Raw genomic sequence first — 21,618 nt, forward strand, 5'->3', positions numbered from 1 at the left:
TGCCCATTTTCCCTATATCCTCCAAGCTTGGCACCTTGATAACCTCAGCAGATCCTCATTGTATTTAACCATTAGTATTTCACGCTTTGGATTAATCTTCCCAGAAATAACGGATCAATTTGAGGCATGAAATTCCGATGTGTTGAACTTTTTTCTTTATCTCTTACCACAACAATTAATGGGATTTAACGGCCTAACTGGATTGTGGTTTGTATTCTTTATCTCCTGGAATACAATCTCTGTAAATATGAATTTTGAGGCGATCAGACTAAAGGAGCTTATGGAAAGAATGTGAGGATCTGTGGAAAACCTGCCGTCACGCCTTGCCGGAGCTGGGGTTCCAGGGCCGTGCCTTCAAGAGAGCACGTTTCAGAGTTGCCGAACCTTGGAGTACGCCAAGGGGCTGTCCGCTTGTAGGCGTTTATATGGCTTTTGGAGTCCTCTGGGAGCTCCTATTGTTCCAGCACCGGGGCTCCTACTATGCTGTGGCTTCTTTCCCAGCCTGGCAACGCGGCCATCCTGTGTCTGGGATTAACCCCCACTGCCCGACTGCCCGACTGCCCAACCACCCGCTCTCGGCACAGCGGTTGTCCAGCAGCCCGTGGTCACGGCAGGCACCCAGACTGCAGGGGCCCCTTTTGAGACCGGCTTGGCCTCTTCTGTTTTGTCCATGTGTTCCTGACACACTAAGGACAAGCCCTGTGCTCTAGCGTTCATTTGAGGGGGGGGGGACCTTAAAAAAGATGTTTTTGTACTGTGGTCACAGCTGTGGTTCAGACTGGAACAGGACTTGTTTTTTTGCCCCTCACAACGAAGAGTGCTCTCCACCGACGAGCACTGAGTATCCAAGATGGATTTAAAAAGTGGAAGTTATGATTAAACTGAATGCGAACACTGAATTTGGGAGATAGTAAGCCTATGCGCCTCGGTGGGTTTGCTCACCTTCATATCTGCATGGCTTTTGTGGGTCTTGGCCTGACCGCTCCCCTGGTCAACATAGTGTTGCCATGGCATTCTTGGAACATTCATGCAGCTCTCTACTTTTCTGTGCCACCAGACAGCGAATGAGAGGCAGATGGTACTGGGACAGGCACTGGAAGGGACCCAGGGTGCACCATCCCCAGCAGGGCTCTAGCTGCTTACAAAACACAAAGCTTATCCCCTGACCTGCATTCTCTAAGTACCAGGCCGTCTCTGGATAGGGTGAAAGTAGAAGCGTGAGGGTGCCTTGCTGCTGAACTGATGCGGTTCAATGTTTATTCATTCGAGCTATTTATTCATTTAGCTAATATTTTTCTCCAACTTGACACGCAATGTTAATACACTTGCATTGAATGATACAGCTAGGAAATGTTTACCAGAACAATCCAGAGCGAGTACCTCGCTCAAGGGTACTACAGCAGGATGTGGGAATAAAACCTGGGTCAGTCAAGTGCAAGGTAGCAGCTTTAACCTCTTGCCGTCCCTTGGAAATTATTTCAATCCCCTCTGTCTCAGATGTACTGAGGTAGTTCTTTCAGCATCACTGTGCCTACAAGTTAAGTCAAAGAGAGGCTTTATTGTCATTTCAACCATATACAGCTAGTACAGTACACCGTGAAACTGAAACAATTACTTATAAAGAAATTTAAAAGTAAAAGTAGGAGCAGTTATGCGCCTAATCAAAGAAACGTTTCTAAGGACAGCTGTTTTAAGAAGCATGTCTACTGAAAACAAATGCATCATTCCCTCTCTCAATTTTAGGTAAAGCAGAGCTGAAGGTACAGGGTGGAGAGCATGTACTGAAGGAGAAACCTGCACTTGTGCAAAAAAATACTATCCGTACCATGCTATTCTGAAAAGTTTGGCTGCCCAGTTCGGATATACTGCCACTGGGTACCAATGGCTTGCAATCAGACAATGCTTTCACTTGCGGGTCTGATGCCTCATGATTATTTCTGACTCCAGGCTGAAAAGACCTTTTTCAAGCAAGGAATCAGTCCTAATCTCCCATTCATGTAACGCGGCAATGGGACAATGAAGAAGGACAGGGGTGTCAGGCTTTCCAAGGGGCGAAAAGGGCTGTACCGCTAACCTTTGAAGACTCATTTATTCACTGCGTCCTGTCACAGCTTTAGCGCAGCTGCCTCCTACTCCGCAGAAAGAGAGAAATATGTATACAGAGAGATGACTACGACTCCCCGGAAGGGGTGGGGTGGGGGGGGGCTGGAAGAGGGTGTTAAAAAGGCCCTAAGGGGCTGGAGGATTAGAGCAAAAGAAAGCTGGCTCAGCAGGAGCCCAGGGCCTCCTGGGTGCTCCTCCTTGTGTTGCGAGCAGTAGAAAACACAGTTTGAGGTAAGGGCTGGAGAGTGGGGCTAGGTCAAGTACTCATTTTACAGCCACATTAACATCCCAAGCTCCAGTCTTCTCCTCTGCCCAATGCAAGAGCTGGTCCTTCTTCTTTTACTGCCTTAGCCAATCAATATCCCTTAACACGGAACTCTCAGAGTTGTCAAAGCAGCTCCTGGTCAGCTGATTTTGCCTCCACTACAGTGAGATAAACTTGAGTAAAAGCTGAGACAATAAGAGCTCTTTTCCGGCAAAGTGCACTATGGCGGTCTTGAAGTGTTTCACTGTACTTCAGAAACCTGTGATATCAAGGGACCTTCTCCAGATTTACCGTGACCCTTTGCCCAGAAAGATTAACTGCAGATCACAAGCAGCTTTACTAACTTGTTTTCCCCACAGCTCGGAACATGCAAATACACACCTGAAATGAGGTATGCCTATTTTAGCTGCGTCCAGGCCCCTTGACTTACCCTGCTATTGCTAGGCTCACTTCCACCCCAGTCTGATAATTACCCTTGCTGGATCCAGGTGTCTAATGACACGAGACATTTTTGGGGCACCTTTGTCATTGTCTTCACTTCATGACCCAAGCACGGAAAGGGGAATGAAAATTCAAATTTTCATGCAAAATCTTGATAACATCAGAGCACAAAGGAAGAACCACAAGTGGAAAGAATAAAAACAAAAGGTCCACATCCCTAATGGTGTCCTCACTCGTATAGAATTGATTGCTCCATTGCCAGTATCTTATTCCTGTAGGATCTGACCCTAAGAAGGAGAGAGAAATTGAAATGTGAGCATACTGAGACCCCCTTGAATGGGTCTTAAAAGAGCGCAGCTGCGGAGTGGCATGGGGATATGTGCCCCAATTTGTTCTCACTTGGTACCGGTAATAAGATCCAGGCCTTCCCAGCAGCAGCGCAGAAAATTAACTCCCGGGGATAAACTCTTGATACGGCCCCACTCTTGATTTATAGCAGGGGGGAAGAGAGATCTATGCGGCCTGGGCAAAGTGGAGTTACATAAATGGCATACTCTCCTTGATGTATGTTTTCATAGATAGATGGAGAAAGAGGTGGTGGAAGGGAGGACAGTTGAGGCTGATGGCTGCAGAAATGAAATGGGGCAGAGGACAGTGGTGCTTGTGTCGCTCCAGCAGACATAGGGCAAGGAGATCATCAAACAATCGCATACAGATACGCAGTCCTACGCGCACAAATTATTATTTCCGTGCACTTTTGCACTTCACTCATAAATCTTTTTTATGTAATATCACTGTAACCTTGGGCTGCACTTTTTGTCTTTCAGCAGTCTGAGCTCATCACTTGTTTCATCATGTACCTCTTTTTGTGTTGCTGAACATTTTCTTATGAAAATAGCTGTTTGTCAGTCTCCTCTTTAAATGCCTTTGCCTCCTCTTTTACAGTCTTTTGTCTCATGTCAGCTCCCAGCTTCTGTGGTGCAATGATTAATAAAGGACTGGTTTCAATGGCATCTTAAGGCATCTGGAGTGTGGTTCTTAGAAATCACTGTTGTCTCATTGGTAGGCAATAAAAAAACAAATGTGACTCAGGTCACACTCATTTCCTTCCTCGGTTCTTCACCATCCTGCATTGTTTCTCCTGGTCCACTGATGTCTTTGTAACTTGTTCATATACACACACTTAACACTTCCTCCCTTTGTCTTTGCTGCGATCCATCTCCATACGCTTATCTGAAGCCGAAGAGGAGGCGGAACTTGGTCAGAAGACCAAGCATCAGTCACGTGAATGGAGCCATTTTCTCTCGCCACTTCAAGCTGAGTTTTCCATGATGATTTCTGAGTCACTGCCGCTGACGCACTTTATGTTCTTGTCTCTCTTTCTCTTTTAGAAACATGTGAAGGACTTGGCAGGGGTACTAACTGCAAAAGAAACCTTTGAGAAAAGAGAGGGAGGTGTCCTCTTCCAAGTGCTTTACCCAACGCTTTTGTTTTATCCGTTGCTTCTGGCTGGACACATTGAAACATGGAGGGCAAGTCAGAGTCACGCAGAACTTTTGTAGTTAAGAGGTGGTGGTGGCTGTTGTTCCTGGCTTTCCTCTCTCCAAAAGTGGGCGGTGGCCAGCCCTTTATCAGCTTTCACCCTGAACGCCGGGAATGGGCCTTCAACCATCTCACCGTTCACCAGAAAACTGGGGCGCTCTACATTGGTGCTGTGAACCGGGTCTACAAGCTCTCAGGGAACCTGACACTGCTGGTATCCCATGACACAGGCCCCGAGGATGACAACAAGGCCTGCTACCCACCGCTGATCGTGCAGCCCTGCTCGGAGCCCCTTGTGTCCACGAACAATGTGAACAAGCTGCTGCTCATCGACTACTCGCAGAATCGGCTCCTGGCTTGTGGCAGCCTATACCAGGGTGTATGCAAGCTGCTGCGGCTGGATGACCTCTTCATCCTGGTGGAGCCCTCACACAAGAAGGAGCACTACCTCTCCAGTGTGAACGAGACAGGCACCATGTTTGGAGTGATTGTTCCCTCGCAGGGACAAGACGGCACGCTCTTCATCGGCACAGCAGTGGGTGGCAAGCAGGACTACTTCCCGACCATTTCGAGCCGCAAGCTACCCCGTGACCCCGAATCCTCGGCCATGTTGGACTACGAGCTCCACACTGACTTTGTCTCCTCGCTGGTGAAGATCCCATCGGACACACTGGCACTAGTCTCCCACTTCGACATCTACTATGTGTATGGCTTCGCCAGCGGGGCTTTTGTCTACTTCCTGACTGTCCAGCCGGAGACACCGGAGAACAACATGCCATCTGGCGGCTCACCTGGCGACCTCTTCTATACATCCCGCATCGTTCGCCTTTGTAAAGATGACCACAAGTTCCACTCTTACGTGTCCCTGCCAGTGGGCTGTGTGCGCAATGGGGTTGAGTATCGTCTCCTGCAGGCAGCCTACCTCGCTAAGCCCGGTCGGATACTCGCCGCTTCGCTCAACGTCAGCGCCCAGGATGACGTGCTCTTTGCCATCTTTGCCAAGGGTCAGAAGCAATACCACCGACCACCTGATGACTCGGTGCTGTGTGCTTTCACCATTAGGGACATCAATGCCCGCATCAAGGAGCGACTTCAGTCCTGCTACCAGGGCGAAGGCAACCTGGAGCTCAACTGGCTGCTGGGCAAGGATGTGCAGTGCACCAAGGCGGTAAGGGTCCCCGTCTATTCTGAGTTACAGGCAAGGAACTGCGGTACATACACAAACGGCACACACCATAGCAAGTCTTATCACATAACCGAGAATTGTTTTAGTGCAAATAGCGCTGGTGCTTCAAAAGCAATTAATGCTCATCAGTGTTCTCCGCAGGCACAGAATAAACACACATAATAAAAACCCTTTTTCTCCACAGACTCAGAACTGGCAAAATCAACCAATGTACAATTTAAATATGTATACTTAAAGCATTTTAAAGAGCCCCAACAGGCAAATTTCTACTCCTCTGTAGAATCTGTCACAGACTGACACACTATGTGTCGTGCTAACAGAGTGGGATGCCATGAATTCACCTTATACAGCACAGTATGACTTTGCAAGCTAACAAGGCCTTCACATATTAAGGAAAGTCAGAAGTGCGAGCATGCCAATATGAGTTTCAAGACTCAAACTGAGTTTTTCTTTGCACTCTGAGCTTGTTTTGGCATTAATTGTTTGTATATTTGAGTTGCTCAAGTGGCATGTTTTTGGTAGAATCGTGATTAAGTCGACTAGTGTAGATGATAAGGGAATTAGGTAGTATTATCTTTAGGTACAAAGACAAACCTCACCCAAAAAAGTGCGCTATTCAGAGGAACTATTTTGGACCTATTTGAACTAATAAGCCCGAGAATCAAGATAAAGGCTGTAAACTGTTTCACAGAATGTATTTCTTTGCTATCAATTCTTTCACACACTACACATAATTATGGCTAATTGGTTTGCAGTTCTAATGGGAAGCATAAAAAATCTGAGTGAATGAAAAGATATTCGCAAATTAGAGGAGGGATTTATTTTTCTTGGCAGCCGTCAAAGTGATAATATCCTTCTCCAACGCAATCCAAATAAACACAGTTCCCCCCTCGAGAGAGAGAGAGAGAGAGAGAGCAGTTATGTACCAGTGTTTCTGTGGAAAGGTGCCTTTTCACTACAAGACCACGTATCTGTAGCATCTCGTCAGTCATTCCCGTCTTGCGTTATTTTACCTGTGACTCGCCAGCCTGCGTTCTCTATTGTTCTTCAGTTACTCATCTGAATTTAAAGTGATTTGCAAGCACCAATCGCTGTGTGCCTGTCTATATGTGTGCCTGTGCGTTTCCTGCGTGCACCCGTGTCGTTTTGTCTCGTTCGCATCCGAAGCACGAGCGCGAGGCTGTGGGCGGAGCCCTCAATTCTAATGACGTACCCTTGGAGATCAGAGGCGCAGCTCTGCCTTTGTGCTAATCCCCACAGGGTGCTCCATTGACCCCCTTCATTAACGCCAGTAAATCAACCATTAGCAGCGTGTCAGAGGTGATCCTCGCTCGGTGAGAGACGTTGCGAGAACCCGCCGTCGTTCGCTCTCATTACTGCGCGGTCCCTCGGTGGGAAAGGCAGTGATCATGGGGTACGCTTTCTTAGAAGGGACCCAGAGAGGCCCTTAACCCTGTCAAGAGTCATTCACACTGGAGTTAGAGCACCAGAAACACTCTGCAGGACCCGGTGGACACATTCCAGTTTACAATATCTCATAATCTGGAAACATGGTTATAGTGTCTAGTTTTTCTTGCTTTTGTTCCTATAAAAAAGTAGGAGAATAAGCCTACAGATGTGCAGGAACGTATATGTGAACATACTTTTGAATTGTGCCGCTGTCTGTCAGGGTCAGTGTATTGCTTGTCGATCCTCGTGGGTTAATGAACATATCATATTCAATAATCGCAGATAGCAGCTCAGGGTCTGAACTCCTGCTAAAATCAATGAAACACAAAAACGGCAACGCTTTCTGTTGACGAAACACTTTTATCGCACAAAAAAAACCATTTTCTTTTTACGCATCCCCTTATGAAATGATTCCCTTGAGTGCGCGTGCGACGTTCGGCGGCTAAACTTATCAATTACTGAAAAATCAAAAGCTTCAGCTCCGGTAAACTTGAAAACGCAGGACTTCAAACTGGAGAGAGAGCGTTACGCACTGAGCACCACGCAGACGAGCGTTAGCAAGTGACGAGGTTTGTTTACTTTTTTTTTACTTTTTCCCCCTGACAGATTTTGGCTATTTTTGGCCACACCAGCTGTTTAGTGAATTTCCTCCCTCCGACACCGTGCTTCGGAGTCGAGCTTGAATGGCGGGGAGGCGCGGGACACCGAGTCTCCTTTCGTAGGCCTCGGTTTAATTACTGCCTTTGGTTGGAATCCAGCATTCTGTACAAACATTCCGCTCTTAACTCCACCGCGCTCTGCGACACGGCAGAACAGAAGCAACAAGGTTTACGGTGCTCCCTAAGCCCGGCTGCCGTTTGAAGGCAAACGCAGAGGGCCAATGATACCCCTTACCCTGGGTTTTTGTCCTGTATCATGACTTTCATCGTTTTCAGAAACCGTGGCCCGTGTTCTTTGTTCGCGGTTGGTATCCACCTTATGGGCCCGTGCGTGTTAAACCGGATGGTCCTCTACTGATTCGCCGCTGGATGTCCCTGTGGAAAAACCTGAGCTTCTGTCCGTGTGAATTTCTCCACGCGGTTTGCCTTGCGGCAGGTGTCGGGGTCAGACGTAAACATGTTTCTCGCTGATCTGTGATGTGCGAGCATAAAATGAGGTGTTCGTAATTTCTGTAGCGCAGAGTAGGGATGAAGGGTCTCCCTTGCTTTGAAATCAAAATTACGTTAAGAAATGGAGATATTTCTCATTGCAGGGAATTGCAGCTGCAATGCCAAATAAAAACATTAGGATCTCTTTAAAAAGTTAAATTTATTGTTACTTCTAGCAGGATATTAAAGTCATTTTATTAGTCTGACAAAAACTAAACTGGCTTCTCACTGTCTAGTGTTTGCAACAAACGAATTATGCTTTTTAATAAATTTATTACTACTATTATTATTGCTGCCACCGGGGCAGAGAGGTGGCATAATGAGTAGCACTGCTGTCTCACAAGGACATGGGTTCGATCCCCTCTCACTTTGTGTGGAGTTTGCATGTTGTCTGCATGGCTTTCCTCTAGGTGCTCTGGTTTCCTCCCACAGTCCAAAGATGTGTTGTACAGGTTCCCCATAGTGTGTGAGTGACACAGAGTGTATGTGTTCCACTGATGCATGGATGAGTGACCCAGTGTAAGTAGTGTATCTAGCAGTGTAAGTCACCTCGGTGAATAAGGTGTGTGTGGGCTCATAACACTACGTAGAGTTCATTGGAAGTCGCTTTGGAGAAAAGCATCTGCCAAAGAGAAAAATGTAAACTGAGCAGGGATCAAACTCATGTACCACTGTGCCACTTAGTTCATTAAGAAAAAGACAAAACTGCATTTTTCAGTAATGCTAGACACTTGTTGCCAGAATTGTCAGCAAACACAGACCGTTTTTGCTTTAGTTTGAAGTATGTCATTTGTTGATTTGCTCTTAAATGAATTTATTCCCTCCAAACTGAACACATTGAAGAATTTACACTTTTTGACTTTGAAACCTTCATTTATGTTCTTCGCTCTGCACTACACATTTCTGTCTGGTTTTATTTCCAAGGAAGAGATGCTGTTTATTTGCACAGGCATTGCTTGAACACAGCTCTTTGCACATTTCATAGCAGATTCTCCCTACATCAGCTTCCTAACTGCAACTTGATCCAATTTTCAATATTTCCCAAATCCTTGTGCGCATCCCCCAATTTGATTAAAGGCTTTGGCAGCACCGAAAGAACAGTGTTTTCACAGGACATACCAGCCTGAGTGGGATTTCGGTGGCTTGTCTTTGTGTCCCATTCTGGCTGGCCTGCTCTACAGAAAGATTTAATCTTGAATAATCTTACTATAAACACTGAGCAGAATGATCCAAGCTTTGGTTTTATTGATGGAGCTGCTCCGCTATCCGTATGCTATTCACATCGGAGGCGCAGAGCAGGTTGCGCACTAGTAAGGCTCTCTCCCAGACTCAGGGGATCACGGCATGGATGGACCCGATTAAACCCACTGTGGGGTTCTGCCATCTTAATCCGGTGAGCACAGAAGTTGAAACCTCCTCAAAACGTCCTTCGTCATCTGTATATTTCAGCCCCCAGAATAGCTTTAAATGTAATACATCACTTGCCCCCTCCTCGTAAAGAATAATAAAGAAGCCGGTCCCTGTTATATTTCCCATGCTATTCTGGGAGAGGAAAACAAAAGGAAATGCCACAAGAGGAAGTTCATACGTCCTGAAACATTAATGCCCCTCAACTTTATTGTTGTTTTTTTTTTTTTTTTTTCTCATGAAAAGCACAAGCGAGTTCTCTTTCCAGATCAATGAATCAGGGGTTATGGCTCGTAGTTTGATTGTGGCAATGATCTTGGCGTTTGAGCGTCAGCCCTTCGGTAGGTTGGCCAGGAGTTTTTGGGGCGGGGGGAGGCTGTCTCTACACCCTTACAACACTTGACACTTTGAGGCCATAGCCAGTCACTGACAGAGAGCAACTCCGATCTAAATGACTGGATCAGTCTCCTCATTCCCGAGCCCTTCTGAGCCTTGTTGCTCCATTTAGGCTCCATAGAAAGACAAATGACCATTAACTCCATTTGCTGGTGAAAATCTTGATTCGTGCCTCCGTGTTATCGCATCCGTTATATGGAGGAAGAGAAACGTTGGGCGTTCGTGGAAGCAGTTTGTCAGGATGTTTCTCACAGTGGTGCAACATGTTTGCCGGTGCCCCTCATTTTAATACTGTCCAAAATAAAACTGGGAATATGAAAAATCCCCTTGTAAGCGCCGAAAATAAAATTTGTTTGCGAAACACTCAACTTTTTTTTTTTTTTTTTACGGTGTCAACAGAAGGGATTTCACTTACAGAAAAAATTTCTTTTTTGGATGAAGGTGTTCATTTTTTATTAGAGCAAATTTTTCCGTCTTTTTTTTTTTTTCGTTCATTTACTATTTATTTTAATTATCAGTACTTTTCACAGAATGGACTAACATTTACTTTTTATTTGCAGTGAAAGCAGTAATGCCAAATGTTTTATGGAGACCTCTTCAGCATCTGCATAAGCAGTCAGACAGTAGGAATATATCACACATTTTAACACATTGCTTCGTCTGCTGAAATTGTTAAGCTTGTTTAGTCTGCTGCTGCTGGCAACCTGCTTTTACACCCCACTCTGTCAGAAAAATTGTGTTTGGCTAAAGATTATCCACATTTATGAAACAACAAGACTGTTATGATATCTGTTTAACTGTCATTTCCAAACACTCAGCCCCAGTAGATCATCTGCCATATGGACACATATATTACACACACATACACACCTTCGCAACCGAGAGTGCTAGTTGTAAACCTTGGTGGTTGGGACGCAGGTGAAGAAGATCACTGTGATTTCCCTTAGCGAGCCATGCCTCCCCCATCTCTCCACTTTCCATAGACTCTGGGGTTTGGGGTTTTGGGATATCTAGGATGGAGCAACTTCTCTCTGCAAACTACCCCACTGACTCGTTTCCCTGTTCTCTCTCCACAGCCCGTGCCCATCGATGATTCGTTTTGCGGCCTGGACATCAACCAGCCCTTGGGTGGCTCACAGCTAGTGACAGGCCACACTCTGTACACCGAGACCCGGGACCGCATGACCTCGGTGACCTCGTACATCTACAACAGCTATTGCGTCGCCTTTGTGGGCACTAAGAGCGGCCGCCTCAAAAAGGTGAGCTTGAGAAAAGTTTCCCTATGACAGTTCCTCTAATACCAGCAATGTAGTGAAGATGCCAGAACACACACATGTTGGATAGCTTGCATATCAATGTGTTCCAGAGGCTGGGGTTCACCAGTCACCATGAAAATGGGGCTTTTGAAGGGTCCCAAATGTGACATGGCTGTTTTCTTGGTATGATGTATGGTGGAACACAACATGTGTGTGGTGGGTTGACAGGGCTATGTGTTGATGGGTCGCATGGTGGTGTAGTGGGTAGCGCTAGTGACTCACAGCACCCGGGATGTATATGTAGACATGGGTTTGAGTCTGGCTCAGTCTGTGTGAAATTTTCGTGGTCACCGTGTCTTCGTGTGGATTTCAACAAGGTGCTCTGGTTTCCTTCCACAGTCTAAAGACAGGTGTTTCAGTTGAACCGGTGACTACAAATTGTCCGTAACGTGTGTGAGTTAGTGTGTTTGTGTTACTTGCTCTGCTGTACAGATGTGTGAATGACTGTAGAGAGTTCAGTGCAGTGTATCTAATGCTGTGAGTCACCTTTGATAAAGGTGTTAGATAAATACTAGTTAATAATCACTGTTAGTCGCTTTGCAGAAAGGCCTCTGCTAGACGAGTGCTTGTGGTCTGCTTGCTTCGGTCAAGCTGTTCTCAGCAGTGTGCGGCCGAGTGTATGTTCTGAAGCTCGCTGCTATAACAGCGGATAACCTTCTCAGCCCTATTAATTTCAGTGGCTTTTCAACAAGATTTACTATGACCAGAGAGAGCGTGAGCACCCAAAGCGTTCACGTTACCATCCATTCCTCCTGCTAGGGGTGATTCGTTTAAAGGTTAATGAGACTGACCACCCTATGGGTCCGCAGCTCACTGCACATCCACACGATTTGTTTGTGTGCTCATCCGTCCGGCTGATCGATGAATGAACGCAGGCGCCTCCTGCCCGTACCGCTCTCCATATCGTAGAACAGGCGCCACGTTTGATCGGTGGGCTCTGATGTGAGCCGGGGGCCGTGCCACCCTACCCCCACGCTCCGCCGTGGCCAAGGCAGCTGGGGCCGGCTGTTTCCCGCTCAGTACGGAGCCTTCGTTACCACGCCACACAGTTTGACTGCTGGTTCACAGGGGGCCCTGAGTGACGGCAGCTGTGCTGTGAGGACTTTCCTCTGGGTTTCCCTTTTGCCTCCCCTGGGAGAGGGGCGTAGAGGAAGAGGGGAAGGGAGGCGTTTGGTACTTCTATGGCGGCTGTTCTTATGACACTCAATTCATTAATAGTCCTTCCACAGCATGCAGACTTGGGGGCACATTTATTTATTTATTTCACAACACATGCGTATGGGGGCTTAAAGTGCTCCTAACTGTGTAATCCTCTTATTTGAATTACTTAAATTATTTATAACCTTTTTCTACATGGTTAAATTGAATGAGACAGACCCTCCCCCGCCCCGCCCCACCCCATCCCCCCCGACACACACACCCACCCACAGTAGCATTCTCCTGTGTTGAGGGATTCGAGGGACTCCCTGTCCCGCTGAGCCGGAAAAGCACATGGGACGGGAGGCCCATAGCCGGCGCTGATCCCGCAGTGGGAGGAGGAAGGACACAAGTGCAGAATGGGGGCTGGTGGGGCGGGGGGGTACAGTATAGCCAGGAAGGGGGCCGTGTGCCGACAGGCGTGGCGGTGTGGCCCCCCGAGCTCTCCGCCTGGGGACAAACCTCGACCAGCCAGGCGATGACTCCACGAGTCGCCGTGCCGACGGACCTGCCAAGCGCTCCCGAGCTTGGCCTGATCCTCGGCTCCCACTGTAGTGGGATGATAAGCCACTGCCAGCCCTCGGGCCCAGGAGGGGAGGGGGCAGAAGAGAAAAAAGCCCATGATATTTATTTTATTTTGGTGACTGAACGACAGAGCTGCATGACAGAGCTACTCTGCGGGGTTTGATGTGCTTTAGATGACACTACAGCAGAGGATGAACGACTTAGCCATGCTGCGTACATGCGGCCAGCCTACCCACCCCAACCAATGAGAGAGAAGGGCAGGCGGGGAGGAAGCAGCAGAGTCTACTGAAATGTGAATTTAGTGTAGTTCGAGTCGCCAGGCCGCCCGGCGCTGCTGCCTGTAATTGGATTGGCTCCATTCCCAAAGACCCCCCCATCCTGACCCCCCCCCCACTTTCTCACACGCTGCCTCTCTGTCCCCACAGAGCTGTTTCTGCTGCTATTTTACGGCTCTGGTAGAGCATGGAAAGGGAGGCTTATGTTTGCAGGTTCTGCTGCTCCCGACAGTTTTCCGGCACGTGACCGAGTCGCTGAAAAGAGACTGATGTGAGCGACAAGAGCCACGGCTGGGTAGAAGTGTCCTGAGTGGGGCGGGGAGGTGGGGGGTGAGCTGAACAGCTGTTTATAGCTGTAGATGTCAGGGAGTCGTCGTGAACGGCACTCACGCACTCATCCATCTCTAGAGAACACCATCCACGCTGTTTGGGGAATCAGGCAAAGGGGAACACTGACCTTCAGGTGCACCTCATAGAAACAAGGCTGCATTTCGCACATCTTTAGTAGTTTTTTCCCGTCAGCTTAAAATTTTTCAAGTTCAGAAAAGTCAATAAAAGCATATTTTTCATTTATCCATTCCACGAATACCTGTGCCACCACACTGCCCTTTCTAATGCATTTTATGAAATCTTACCCTGGGCAGCAGGTGGCATAGTGTTTAGAGTCAATGCCTTGCAGTCAGAGGACCCAGATTCGAATCCCCATTTCTGAAGTATTGCCCTTTATCAAGGCACTTTCCTTTAGTAGTACAAACTACCCAGCTCTCAATGGGTAAATCACTGTAAGTAGTTTAACGTACAAACCCTCCTTAGTAAGTTGCTTCCGAAAAATGCATCAGTTAAAATAAGAAATAATAGTTGTGTTTTTGTGAACCTCAATTTTGTCACTGCTTGGCAGTACTATGTTGTAACCGGTTAAGGGCCTGCACCATTGACTGTTCATGTTTGAACATTAGATCAGTGACTAATGCCACATTTGTATTGACTGATTTTTAGCTGGGAGATAAATCTGAATGTGGGATGAGAATTTGCAAGTAGGCCACACAAACTGTACACAGGGCACGGTGTGGATCCAGGCAGGATGCTGTTGCCGGAGAACTGGCTGTGTCCAAATGCTCATCGGGTATCCGGTGCGAAATGTAATCATCCAGCACTGCAAGCCAAACTTGTGGCGTGGTTAGGTGGAGGAGGGGAACAAATGAAGCAGGAACCATCCTGGGGAATCGCTTTGATTCTGTGGTGGTGGGGAAGCCACATATAAAATGAGATGTAAAAAGTCGCTGCTCTGCAAGGAACAGAGCGGCGCTTTATGTCATTTATTCATGTGGCAGACACTTTTCTCCAAACCCACATGCAACTCTGAGAAAACAGAAGTGAAAAGTGAATTTGGCCAATGCCACAGTTCATGCTCACGTACATTACACTAACTGCAGTATATGGAATTGATAAGTTGTGTTTTTGTTTCTTATTTCATTAACGGCTAAGTAGTCAAGGTTTATGATAGATCGGGACCTGAAACAAATGTGCTTTAAGACGCTTCTCGAATTTTGAGAGGGATTCAGCAGTCTTGAGTGACAGAAGGAGCTCTTTCCAGCGTATTGCAGCCAGAAGTGAGAACCTTTAGGCTTTTGATTTTCGGACCTCTTGTGCAAGGGACCACCAAACAGTCAGGCAGAGGAGTGTAGAAGTCTGACTGGGACATAGTGAGTGATTAGATCCTGTAGATATTGGGGAACAGATCTCTTGCTGGTCTTGTAGACTCTAAGAAGAGTCGTCAACTTGACACGAGCAGCAACAGGAGGCCAATGGTGAGAGCTCTGGAGTTGAGATACATGGGAATGTTTAGGAAGGTCAATATCTCAGCAGCAGCATTCTGTAAGTTCTCTAAGGGGCATTTCTGGAATTGAGGGTTGGGATGGTGTTGAGCAAAAGTGTTTTCAGAGACTAACTAGTTATGACATGGGTCAAAGGTCAAGACAAGACACACTTGCTTATAAGTTGCCACAGCTGACCAGCACCCCCTTTTCACTCTTTCCAGGGCATGTACTGGGGACAGCTGGTAGCGGAGTGGTTAGACCTGCTGCCTTTTTATCTGAAGGTCGCAGGTTTGATCCCCATCTCCGGCTGTAGTACCCTTAAGCAAGGTACTTACCGTAAAATTCCTCCAGTAACATTACACAGCTGTGCAAATGGGCAAACGATTGTGAGCTTGTAATAACTGTAACCGTAACATTGTAAGTTGGGTTGGAGAAAAGCATGAGCAAAACAAATAAATTTAGTTTGAGTGCCTTTTGTTCTAGCACCTGACAGAAGTGTGTTTCATGTCTCCAGACAAAATTGGACTTGCCTGTAAGATTAGCAGAAAAAAAGAACCGTAAATCAAGCTGTTTACAACCCTTGGTTAATTGATTCCTTTCATTGTGCTCTCATAAATAATCATAATTTCGTCCAAAGAGTTACTTGGCACCGAGACTGAGGGCACTTGAGAGACAGGTTCAGGTGCACCCCTTTGATTTTTGAGCAACAGCATATGGTTAATTTGACAACTGTGGCCCAGCGAGCTGGTTAATGTTGTAGTCAGGTCCCGCTCATTTGGCTGCTGACATTGTTGCCCTGACAGGAGGCCCAAGCTGATCCCACAACATGAGTACCCAGCCAGGTCAGGGTTGCATGAGGGAATAGAGAGGATGAGGAGGACAGCTGCTCCTCGTCTCCATCTCCATCTCTGCATTTTCTCCTCCAAGCCTCCATCCCCCATCTGTGGCCAGATCTACCCCAGGCTGCTATTTTTGTAGGGATTACCCCAGGAAAAGCAGCACTGTGACCCCTGTGCACCATTTCAGGGGGGCGCACACTCCCCCACTCTTAACCTCAATGATCAGGTGCTCTTATCGGATGGCCTATGCTCCTCTGAAACCTCGACCACTATTTGCTACTGGGGACCCCTGGAGGGCCTTGTAATAGGGGCAATGAAGGTCCTCATGAGGATAACATGAGGGATAAGGAAAAACTCAGCGTCTCACTCCCCACAAAACACTCCCACTTCCACTACCACAGCCGGGCCTGCCGGAAGCCACAGTCCAACCAACTCGCGAGATGGTGCTCCTAGCAACAGCTGAGGCTCATGGCAACAAGAGAAAAGAGTGGTCCTGTTCCCCGTGGGGAATACCCAGCTCCAAACAGAGCCGAGTCTGTCCCACAACCTGTCCTGCAGCCACAGAGGCGGGGGCAGCCAAAAGGTGCCCAGACAAACACACACACACACATGCATACACACAGTAACCCCTCCACTTGATATCTACAAATGATGATTATTAAGAGATTTTTAAAAAAAAAAAAATGTATTGGAATGCCAGGAAGTCCTTCAATACTGGACATTATTCTGCAAGAAAAATTAGTAGTAGTACAAAAGAATGCTGATAACAAAAAGGCATAGTAGCTGGTCCATGATTTGTTAACCAGAAACAATTTGTGTGAAAATTAGTTTTACGTGGAGAACAAGGTACTCGAGTCACACAGAGACACACACACACGGTGCACAACCGTTTTCTTACAGCAGACGGGACGTGTCTTTTCCGACCTGTTAATAAAGCCAGACCAAAGGCAGGTATAGTGTTAGTTATGCTGTTTGATGCGCATTTCTCCAATGCAACATACTTAGTGTTTTACCCATTTTTACTGCTGGGTAATTTTTACTGTAACAGTTCTCGGGGTACTACAGCGGGATGTAAGATTCGAAGCTGGATCCTGAGAGTGCAGGAGAGACTTCTGTCCCAGTGTGGAGACGCTGTGCACTTCCAGTAGCAGACTTGCCCTGGCGGAGCATGTCTGTCAGTAGACTCCGAATCTTACACTGCCAACGGTGCATGTTTTTGGCCAGATGGCCATCCAGTCGTTCGCCAGCTCAGAATGGTGGCTCTGATTATTGGTGTTTTGTCAAGTGCAGAAATGGCCCCTCTGTGGTATGCCAAAATTTAAAAAAGAAAAGGATTACAGTGATCCCTTCTAGTGTGGCCAATATTAAACTGCTTTATTGTTACATCTTTGCCCTGAAGAATTTCTGCAAAAAATTATTTGCATTGTTTTACTTACTTACTCACACAGTGAATATTGCTCGCTCGCAGTTTCCCATCCTGTAATTAATTTTAACATTAGTTCTCAACTCAACACACACGCGCTGTCTGGAACCGCTCGTCCCAGATGGGGTTGTGGCGAGCCAGAGTCTGACCCGGCAACACAAGGCGCAAGGCTGGAGGGGAGGGGGACACTCAGGACGGGACGCCAGTCCGTCACAAGGCACCCCAAGCAGGACTCGAACCCCAGATCTGCCAGAGAGCAGGACCTGGTCCAACCCACTGCGCCACCACACGCCCCTGCCGGGAAACTCCGATCACGTTTTTTTTTTTTTTTTTTTTTTTTTTTTCCCCTGAAATATAATTCTATTTTCTCTTCTTCCAATGTTATCCAGGATCCTGTGTTTTCGATGGAAGAAGCAAAATAATTTTGTTAATCTATTTCAGTACAAGGACAGATCTGAAATTACTATGTGTGTGAAAAGCAATGGCGGCTCTGAAAAAGAGCTATGAATCTAAAATGACTGCTGCCAGTATTGCAGTGCCAGCCACTCTCCCAGTGAGATTGCGAGCAATCTTCCTAATCATGTTACACTTGGCAATTCAGCCTCAATTTGCCTGCTGGCAATAACTGTGAGCGACATTTTGCTCGGTGAATGTTTCAGCAGAACAAACTTCGTCCTTGTACCCCGTTTTTTTTCCCGCTGCTTGCCGTCTATCGGCGGAGGTGTGTGGGGAGAGGAGACGGGGATGGGGCGCGATTGAAGAGGAGCCAAGCCACGCTCATGGGGACGTTTCTTCAGTCGCTGTCCGCTTCTGACCGTCAGTTTTAATCCACAACTGCTCTCTAGGTTTGCCCAACACACAGGTCAAGGTCTGATCGTCTGGTACCCTCGAATCTCCTTCAGTGGCGCGGTGTGGCTGCGAGTGCAAGGGGGCCCCAAAGTGGAGAGGGACTGGTGTTGTGTGTGCTTGCTGATAAGCTCCTCCGTCTGATCCGGCCCCCTCTGGAAACGGCTCATCGTCCCTTTCCGCAGGACACCCTCTGCTTGACCTTCTCGGAGGACGGCTTCCGCTTGACCCACCGGCACTCGCTATTTGACCCCTTTTATTGGACAAGGAGGTGGCAGGCTTCAAAGCACCCAATTCCTCCCTCCCCAACTGGGGCTTTTGGGAGCTTTGAGTAGAATCCGCCAGCGCCTGAGACCTTGGCCGTCCACCCTGCCGTTGTTCCATCACAAGCCTTCTTCCCTCCCCCACCCACCATCACTCCTCCAAGGGCCTGGTGGAGGCCAGCTGTCTACTTGCTGTTGTTCCACACAGCCTTCTCTGTCCTCCCCCAGCGCAGTGGACACACAGCCATGATCTTATTGGGGATGCAAACAGCCCCCTCTGTCTTCCTCCCTCTGCTGTTCACTGGCTTTGGTCCCCTGTTCTGTATTCACACTTAGAAGCACAGATGTAAATGCATTTGTTAAAAAAAAAAGAAAACAGTTTCAGTGCTTCTCATATCTTATGCAAGCGCTTTGACCCGTTTAGCATGCACCCCCCACACACAAATGTGTGTACGCACAACCCCCCACACACCCACAAACGTGTTTATATTTATATCCGATATCACGGTTAACCATCTTGTTCTTTTCCCAAAGCGAGCCCTCGGAGCAGCACGCCTTGGACATGTATCCGTGTCTGTGCGTGAGAATATCATGTTACACCTTGGGCACATGTTATAATTAGACTCAACTTTATAAGGTAAATTAATTAACCTACTGCTGATGAGTGCAAATTTCCCCACTAATTGAGCTAGATGTGAAGGTAGCGGCACGAACCCGCAATGCGAAATGTGTCACGAAGGTGTAAGTGTCGGGACTTCCCGGGCTTCGCTATGATGCGTGTGGGGATGGATGGTGATGTGGGAATGGCCCTCCTTCTGGCACTCGATCCTGCGGCTCTTGCTTCCGTTGATGGCAGCGTTACTGGAATTGATGGGGTGGGGATAGGGGGAGACCACTTCAAACAGGATTTGCGGTCCAGATCCTCGTCTTCCCTCTAATGCATCTGAAGGCCAAACGTTGAGCGAGTGAGGAAAACCAGTCGCCGTCGTCATATTGCGAACAGACGGCCGCTTCTTCGGTACGGTTCGATGCGGTTGGTTCAAAAGCGAAAGGGCCGAGGAGCCCTGTGGCTGTGGCGAGTCTGTGACACTCAAAGAGAGGTTTGTTCTACAGGAAGCAGCTCTGCTTCACGCCACTAGGATAGGGGTAATGGGGCGGTACCCACACTTTGCTCCTTTCTCTTAATATTCTATCAGCCGAATGTCACACAAATGCAGCATGAGCACCAGGCGCCGGTCGGGACGTCTAGCTTCCACGTATCGGTGTTCCAAAGTTCCGCCTCTCTCCCGCTCCCCTCCTCTAGCAATATGCCCATACATGTGCCATGGGGGGGAGCCGCTGGAATTCATCAAAATTCTTATCAGGAGCTGCTTTGCTCCCGCTGATCGGTGTCTCTGTTGTCGTGCTGCGAAGCACCCGTCATCCTTTGCTTTTTTTTCATCGCCCAGACTCCCGAGTCCCCGCAGCTCAAAGCAGCCTGACAAAAGAGACAGGCGAATAGCGAAGAATAAACACACAGAGACTTGTGTCCTTTGGTCCCACACTGGAAATAGAGGCAGTTCCAGTTTGCATTAGACTTTTCTGCATAGCGATCTGTGTGTACCGCAGTTTGCTCCGAGTTACGCACAGGGCCTTTTGCTCCTTGACTTTGCTGAAAAGCAGAAGGAGAGATGAAAAAAGCCTGTGGATCCGGTTTCACAGACTGGTGTCGTGGCTCAGAGTGGGCAGTGGGCCCAGTGCCAGGTTATATCGATTTGCTCTGCAGAGCCCTCGATCGGGTCGGATAACTGTGACTACCCAATTCATTATGGCATGGCTTCGGGATGGGGGTGGGGGGATTAGATAAGAAAAGGAAGCAGCAGAAAGGAAAACATCTGGATTTGTCAGAAAAGTGTTTCCGACTTAGAGGAGATGTTACTGTACACATTCATACGCCCCGTGGGTACTTTTCCAACTTGTCAGCTCACATCCGTTTTTGTGATGTGTTTATTCATTTATGTACTCATTTGTATTTTTGTTTGTACACATTCTGCGACAGAGGAAGCCCCGACTGCGGAGGCACACTGCTCAGGAGCCCGTATAACCCGGTGTGCCCCTTCAGATTTTCCTGGGTAAAACTTAAAACGCCATCGTGCGTTTATTTCCGTAAAGAGTCTCCCGACTCTCGGAGTCTTGTTGTTTCCCTCCTGTTTTCCTTTTCAAGCTGCGGAGCCAAAGCAATGAGGATGCCTAGATGAAGTGTCCGCCAGGCCGTAAGCACACAAACGCAGAGTCAGAAGTATTTCTTTTTGAAGGCAGTCAAACAAAAGAGTAATATTGTTGTGTGTTGGCAAGAGCGGATAGTGGTGCGCAGCTTTCAAAGCTCTTTTCATTCCGGCGCTTCAAATAGATGGCAGCTCAACTTCCTTGGCCATTAAAAGTACCACCATACTTATATGTATGCACTATATTTAAAGTGTTTTACACCCATTGCATGCATATTCCATCTGTCTCTCTCTCTCTCGTTCATTTGGTGAACGTGTCAAACTTGTGGTCCACGGCGTGACGAGCGGCACAGAGAAGAAACTCTGACAGCGAGCCACATCCCCATCAAAGACTGCACCCTCTCAGTTAGCAGGAGTTCTCCATTTCCAGACTCACGCATAGACCTATCCTCACTAACACGTCCGCTTACAAAAAAGCCAGTGTTATCGGAGACGTGTCGGGACTTCTGAGTGCATTCGGTCGACTTTGTGCCTCTTCTGGCTCCGTTAGCTCTGTTAGTCAACCCTGAGCTCTGCTTGTGCAGTGAACTTACACTCAGCATCTCTCACGGCTGGCCAGCCCGCATCTCCTGGAAGATTTGCTCACGAGAGAACTGACTTTAAACAGAGAACATTGGCAATTTAAGTGAAGATTGGTCGCTGATTTTTAGATTAATGCTGAGCTTGGCAGTTTTGCTCTAAATGTTGTTACCTATCAAGGGAGTATATATGATCCTCAACTGCTATTACCGTATCTGTAGGAACACCAGACCAAGCAAGCTTGGTCGCGTGATATCAGGTATCCTTTCCACAACTGTCCTTACTAATAATGCAAGTAAGCACTAGTACTAAAGCACCGTGACAGCGATACATTTACATTTACATTTCACATGCTTTTCTACAAAGTGACTACTACTTACCCATTTATAGAGGTGGA

At 47.5% G+C, this 21,618-nt stretch overlaps 1 protein-coding gene across 1 annotated transcript in view; it reads left to right on the plus strand.

The window, feature by feature from the left end:
* Nucleotides 1-21,618, plus strand: part of plxna2 (plexin A2) — a 163,442-nt gene that overhangs the window by 22,889 nt on the left and 118,935 nt on the right. Inside the window, exons 2-3 of the mRNA XM_018760798.2 lie at nucleotides 4,201-5,519; nucleotides 11,014-11,196. Coding sequence (XP_018616314.1) covers nucleotides 4,335-5,519; nucleotides 11,014-11,196 — 1,368 coding nt within the window. The 5' untranslated portion in view covers nucleotides 4,201-4,334. The remainder of the gene's footprint in view (nucleotides 1-4,200; nucleotides 5,520-11,013; nucleotides 11,197-21,618) is intronic.

The sequence above is a fragment of the Scleropages formosus genome, chromosome 19, assembly GCF_900964775.1.
Source record: "Scleropages formosus chromosome 19, fSclFor1.1, whole genome shotgun sequence".
In the NCBI taxonomy this organism is placed as follows: Eukaryota; Metazoa; Chordata; class Actinopteri; order Osteoglossiformes; family Osteoglossidae; genus Scleropages; species Scleropages formosus.